The sequence below is a fragment of the Delphinus delphis genome, chromosome 18, assembly GCF_949987515.2.
Source record: "Delphinus delphis chromosome 18, mDelDel1.2, whole genome shotgun sequence".
Taxonomy (NCBI): Eukaryota; Metazoa; Chordata; class Mammalia; order Artiodactyla; family Delphinidae; genus Delphinus; species Delphinus delphis.
The window spans coordinates 64,378,374-64,385,076 of NC_082700.1; the positions used below are offsets into that span (position 1 = coordinate 64,378,374).

General features: G+C 48.4%; 1 protein-coding gene across 3 annotated transcripts in view; it reads right to left on the bottom strand.

Annotated features, from left to right (window-relative positions):
• The window catches only part of DZIP1 (DAZ interacting zinc finger protein 1), a 54,143-nt gene extending 47,698 nt beyond the window's left edge, over nucleotides 1–6,445 (bottom strand). For 2 of the 3 annotated variants that reach the window (XM_059996257.1, XM_059996254.1), the window contains exons 1-5: nucleotides 6,260–6,445; nucleotides 5,199–5,296; nucleotides 4,627–4,736; nucleotides 3,863–4,095; nucleotides 3,196–3,750 (exon numbers count right to left, since the gene is read on the bottom strand). In XM_059996257.1, the coding sequence (XP_059852240.1) occupies nucleotides 3,196–3,750; nucleotides 3,863–3,865 (558 nt within the window). In that variant the 5' untranslated portion in view covers nucleotides 3,866–4,095; nucleotides 4,627–4,736; nucleotides 5,199–5,296; nucleotides 6,260–6,445. The remainder of the gene's footprint in view (nucleotides 1–3,195; nucleotides 3,751–3,862; nucleotides 4,096–4,626; nucleotides 4,737–5,198; nucleotides 5,297–6,259) is intronic. The other variant, XM_059996256.1, reaches the window with a different exon arrangement.
• Nucleotides 6,446–6,703: the final 258 nt, after the last annotated feature.

Here is a 6,703-nt window from a genome sequence, read left to right on the forward strand (position 1 = left end):
TTCTTTACAATGAAAAACAGCAGGAGGTTCAGGAATCCTACTTATTGCACAAAGATTTTGCCTTAGAAATAATAAAGTTCCCTTTCAGGGTAAGAAGGTGGGAAGGAATTCTACATCACGTAGAATCAAATTTCTCCGTTAATAAGATAATTATAAAACTTTAAAAAATGCTGTAAAAACTTTATCCTATAACCCTTTGCATTTTCTTAAAAAAATTAGTTTTAAATATATGATAAATATGTTTGATATACAGATGAATGATATAAACTGCTTTTTCAAAGGAGTTCCCTTAAAGCATCTTTAGGACAGAAAGTGACATAATGAATTAAGAAAAATTAGGTACTATGAACTATTCATAGAAAGGAATCTGATACTCTTTCCATGACAACCCCAGGGATATAATATGTCAAATTATGTTCAGTGTACTTGGTTTCAGAATGTTGGCTACATGTAGGTTGTATGCTATGTAAAACATGTAAATGTCTTAATACCACTTCTATCCAAAATCATTAAAAATTTAAAAATACTTAGTGTAATGGAATTAACACAAGAACTCAGGGTTCCTTTACCTAAATGAGTAGGATAGAGGTTTTTGATTCCTCCAGATGTTTTTTAAGACCTCTCAAAGACAATGACGGAGAATAGGAGATAAAGATTTTCACTATGCCCACTAAGAGCTAGGCCCTGTTACATCACTATCTTTAAAAATTTCCACGGCAACCACTTTATCCATGAAGAAATCAAAGCTCAGGAAAGTTAAGTTGCAGCCTTATTGGTTGCACAGTTTGACCCATGTCTCTCTGACAGCAAAATGCATGCTTTTTCTACTCCCCAACACTCATCTCCAACTCCAAGGGGCTCAAAAATTGGAACAAGGGACAGAAATTCACTGACAGATTCCAAAATCTATCTGTGTTGCTGAAGTGTGGGGAGGGATCTGAGTCTTCCAGCTGTGAAAATGAAAGGTCTTCTTAGAGTCTAAGTCCTATTATAATCCACTGGAATTTTTTAATTTTTAAAGTTTTAAAAATAATTTGATAGCCAGATCACTGGTACACACTGGCCTTTACACATGGCCATCAAACTTCCCCGGCTGTTGGAGGTTTCTATTTAAATAAAAATTCACACTGCAGACTAAAGTCAAATAACTATTTAAACAAAATCAATTGACTTCCCATAAATTTTACTATAGGCCGAATATCCCTAGCTTACAAATCTGTAACAAAGGTTATAACACCGTGGAATCCCTGCTAGCTTACATGCCAACTATTCTTAGCAGCAGTCTTTGACTACCCCTCCCTGAAACACTGATTCTCACAGCAGCTCAGCACTGTGACCTCTGGCCTTCTGGTCTGAGGGTTCATAAAGAGATAGGTCACAGGTAGCCACAGCTCACTACAGGGAAGCCACTGCAGAAATCAACATCCACTTGTTGCAAGCTATTTACTGAGCTTTCCTCGTGCTATACCTGCATTATCTCACGGGATTCTCAGAGCAACCCTACTACTAATGTTCTCATTTTCCAGATGAGGAAACTGAGGTTTAGAAGTTAAAAGACTTGCACAGAGGAATAGGTGGAATTCAAACCCAGGTAGTCTAACTCCGGAGTTGTCACCCTAAAAGCTCTCACTGCTCAAGAACTCCATAAAGAGACAATGGCAAGTCACTTAATAGAGGGCAGAGTATACGTGTACTACACTAAGTAGGAAAAGGTGGTGTGGTCATTCCTATCTCTTCTTGGCCACACCTGGGCACACCGTACAGCTACCACCGCCATTCAGAGTCTGAGTGGCCAAGAGTTGGCAGGTGTCACTCATTTGATAAAAGTGAGCCATTACTTTTTTAATCCTCATATTATCATTCGCATTTGAAAATCTTTACTTACGAACAGCTATTTTTATGATAACCAAAAGAACGCAAACAAAGTTTATAAACATACAATTTTTATGTTACAGGTTTTAATGTTTCACTGAATAATACCAAAGCCAGGTAAGCTTTCTTTAATGTTTTAAACAGAACCTATTCTATCCATTTTACGATAATGACATTTAAAGAGCCATCTCAGCACTATTTATAAATATTTAGTTTTTAAATAGCATTTATGAAACACATAGGCAATTAGCAACATCAGGTATCATTGGATGACTATACCTAAAGGTTGTATACCCAAGGCTAAACATTAAGACTTTCTAACAGCATTCTTTCCCAACTGTTCACCTAGTTTAAGTACACTTCTCTCAAGGCTCCTGTTGGGTCAGTCTTAAGCACTATTAACCTCACTGTTTTCTGAGCCCTACACCCAGTTCTCCACATTCACTCCTGCTTTGGCTCCACCATTACCTAAATCCACTGAGGCCTTTTAAGTCCTATTTAGTCAAAATGACTGGAATGTAGGGGTGTGAAATCAATCTTGCCAGTCTATTGCTTACTTTGATATCTTCATCAAACATCCTTTGCTTCTTCTACCTAACCAATAAAAAAGATAAATATGCTGATTTCTGTTACACACAAAAATGACAATATTTATCTTGGGTTCAATGTCTAACCCCTAACAGTTGGGAGATTAAGAACAAAAAGGCAAAATTTAAAACATTTTTAAGTAGCATTGTTATATCAGCAAGTATTCTCCTGCTTAGGAAATAGACACATTGAAATACTTAAGAGTCTGCGACTCACTGCCAAATGGTTCAAAGGTAATAGTATGAAACAGAGACAGAGAAAATAAAGCCAATGTGGCAAATGTTAATAATTGGTGTAAGGAAGTTTTTGCACTGATTTGTAATCTTTCTGTAAATTTAAAAATATTTCAAAATTTAAAAATGAGGAAAAAAATCCACAAATTTAAGCATTCCATATCATTTGGGGCCGCAGCTCAACAGCAATTTGTACCTGGTTTATTTTTCATTACACCGATTAGGAGGAAGAAACAGTTTCTTAAACAACCAGCTTTTACATAATTCAATAAAGCACCGCAGTCAACGTTACTTAATTATTAACCCTATGTTAGTCTACACAAGGTAATGAACCACGTTATCTGTTGGTTAAAATTACTCTTCCGCTTAAATATATGCTGTTTCTTCTAATTTAGAGTACAAATCAAAAAAAAAAAAAGGCAGTGCTGTAGGAAAGGACTCTCAATATCCCAGCCAGTAGGAATTGAGGGTTTTATTGGGTAATCACAAGGCAGCTTCTCACCTGGTAATAGCTGGCTTTGGCCTCAATCATCAGCTGCTGGGTGGAGATCAACTTTTTCCTGCGTTTACACTCTTCCTTGAGTAACTTGATCTCGCCGGCCTGCTTGGTGAGGAGCTTCTTGCTCTGCTCGCACTCGGCCAGGCTCAGGCGCAGCCGCTCCTCCAGGTTGTGCAGCTGCGAGGTGAGGAACTCCTGCGAGTGCAGCAGGTACTCGATGGTGAGCTGCGCCAGGCGGATGAGCTTCAGCAGCACCGGGTCCACCCCAGACTGGCAGTGCGGGCACTTCTCGTCCTCCAGCTTGCAGAAGGTGATGTTCATGATGTTCTCCTGCAGCGTGAGCACGTCCACGGCGCCTGCCACCTTGTCCACGTCGATGGCGCTCAGCCGCCGCCAGTCCACGTTCTCCAGCCGCGGGCGGAACTGGAAGAAGGGCAGGGGGCCCGAAGCCGCGCTGGCGGGGCCGCAGGCCATGGCGGCCCCGCCCGCCGCGGCGGCTTCGGAGGCGGGTCTCTCCAGGCTGTTGGCGAGCGGGTAGTAGACGTGCTTCTGAAAGGGCTGCGGGAAGGAGAGAGAATGGGGGAGGCGGAGGGGGCTGGGAGTTCCGTGGAGTCCCCGCCGCCCCAGCCCGGCATCGGCAGGCGGGCATCCCCGGCTTGCCGCCTCTTACCATGCTTGGAAGCAAATCCGCCGCCTCTGCCGGCTTCGGAGGAGGGGGTAGTCCCGTCTACCCGGCCCGGGCCGCCGCCGCCCCACCCCTCGGAGCGGGGAGAAGGCCGGGTCCCGGCGGCGGCGGCGGCCTAAGGGCCTGGGCGTCTAGGCCGTTGTTATGGCAGCGCCACGGGCGTGGACCTGGAGCAAAGTGCGAGCCGGCCAGCGCGCGGTCAGCGTGCGCCCAGGGCCCTGCGGGGCCAAAGAAGAACTCGTCGTGAGCCAGCCGAGGACACACCGGTCCACCTCGAGAGGGCACACTTCCTGAGCGCCGGCTCGCGGGGCACCACCTTGCAAGTCTAGGCGCGGGGAGCCACATCCTAGCTGCCAGCCTCTGATCCTCGCCTTAGGCTTTTGAGATTAGAAAGAACCATTCATCCTCCTCTTTCACGCACAACTCAGAAAACGTGAAGCAACAAATCTATGTAAAATTAAATGGGATGGAGGGGGGCCTACTGCAAAAGGGCACGAAGACACTTTGGGGTATAATAAAAAAATGTTCTCTATTTTGATTGTCTTGTTGATTACCCGGGCATATACATTTTTCCAAACTCACTGAATGGGTTGGCCACCTAGATATAACATTCGGATAGAATTTCAAACCAAAGAACTTCCCCAAATATGTAATACCTTACTTGTCTTTCCAAAAGGATACTTTTTTTCAAAATGTGAAGATAAAGACAATTATATGGAGGGGGAACTTTACAGGGCCCTGGTATTTACCTTACAAACTTGTGTGGCAGCTGCATTCAGTTTTCTGGAGAGGCTGAACTATTTCTAGCAGCAACTCGTAGACCTCAGGCCTCTCATTCTCGAGGTCTTCTGGGAGCTGCCTGTGGTTACCATAGAGATGGATGAACTGAGGAAAAGCCAGCCATTCCTCAGTCCACCGGGGAGTCCCTGCTTGGACCAACCATCAGGAAAATTTTTGTCTCTCCTAACACCCAAAGAACAGAAGAAACGAAAATACAGTTCAGAGTAACTGGAAGCAAACTTGTAATGTCAAACATTTCTAGCCCTTTCTAGACACTGAGAACTAGAAATAAGCCCACAGGAAAGCATACAGAAACTAAGCACACACTTCATTAGACTTCATAGAAGCCGTGCATCCAAATAATTTTGAACGGGATTTTGAAAGAAAAAGAGCTATTATCGATTAACTACAGCCAGCATGACAGTCTTAAAGATCTAGCTTCAAAGTCTGATTCTTCCATTTACTTGCTGCCTGACCTACAAGTTACGGCAGCCCTAGGCTTCAGTTTCCCAGTCTGTGAAATAGACGTCAGGATACCGACCTGGCAGGTCTATGTACCCTGGACTCCATCCACTGGGCTGCAGGATCAGCGGGAACAAGGGCCGTGGTCTCTCTTGCTCACCGTTATATCCCCAGCACCTGGCATAGATCAGGCACGGAGAGGCGCGTTAAGAATTTGCCAAAACGACAAGTGGATAAAGAATGATCCAAATGAGGGGCTTCCCCCGTGTTTCAGTGGTTAAGAATCCACCTGCCAATGCAGGGGACACGGGTTCGAGCCCTGGTCCGGGAAGATCCCACGTGCCCGTGCGCCACAACTACTGAGCCTGTGCTCTAGAGCCCGTGGGCCACAATTACTGGGCCTGCATGCTGCAACTATTGAAGCCTGAGTGCCTAGAGCCCGTGCTCCCCAACAAGAGAAGCCACCGCAATGAGAAGCCCGCGCACCACAAGGAAGACTAGCCCCTGCGGGCCGCAACTAGAGAAAGCCCAGGGGCAGCAACAAAGACCCAGACAAAAATAAATTAATTAAATAAATTAAAAAAAAAAAAACGATCCGAATGAATTAGGCGCTTACGTCAGCTCCTGACCCCTGTTCCCTCACATTTCCTGTGCCCCCGGGCTCTGGGTCCAAGCCCTTGAAACTTGGGGGTCTATCCGCGCGCTCCCACTGCATTCTGGGCAGGAGGCGCGCTGGGCTCGAGGCGCCCATCTCCGTTCGCCGCCACCACTCCGCCCGGCCGCGAGCGCCGCGCCGCTGGCCACCCTCGCCCCTCCGCTGAATCTGAGTCGCAAGATGGCCGGAACAGGAAAGAAGGGGCACGCTTTCCCGTTCCCTCTGCAGGGCCCCCAGCCGGGCGCAGCGCCTCCCGCCCCAGGCGCACCATGGGGACGACCGCCGAACCCACAAAGACAAAGGCCGGGGAACGCAGGCTCCAGTGGGGTCCCGGCGCCGCCCCTTAGAAGGCAAGCAAACGGGGGAGTGGGGGGCTGCAGCGCCTCGGCTCGCAGCGGGAAAAGAGGAAGGAGGGCCCGGCTTCGCGGGCACCCAGAGGCCCCGGCCTCTCCTGGGCGCCTGGCGCATCCCTGACCTCGACTCACCCCAGCTGCGCGCTTCTGGGCGGACGCCGGGCGCTGCAGGCGGACAGGGGCGAAGCTGCGGACGCAGGCTCCAGGGGCGCTGCTAGCGCGGGCGGGCCTGTGGAGGCCGAGGAGCAGCCGGGAGGGAAGCGGCGGGCCAGCTCCTTCTTCCAGGACGCAGAGTGAGGCCTGTCTGTTCTGGGCAAGTTGTGGCGAGGCTAACCGCCTGGCGCCTCTCCAGGCCCTCCCAGATTCCCGGCCACGGGCGCCTCGGGATCCCCCACCCCCCTCCCGCCCCCTCCCATCTGCGATCTCCCTCCGGCCTCTTCTCTCTGCTTCCCGGCTCCTCCGGCAGCTGGGCGGGCCCGTGCGCGTCTAGACCGCCGCGCGAAAATGCGCTCCGCCAATCCCGCTGTTGGTGCAGACACGTGGTGCCTGGGCGCGCTCTGTTGCTGGCGTGGGATG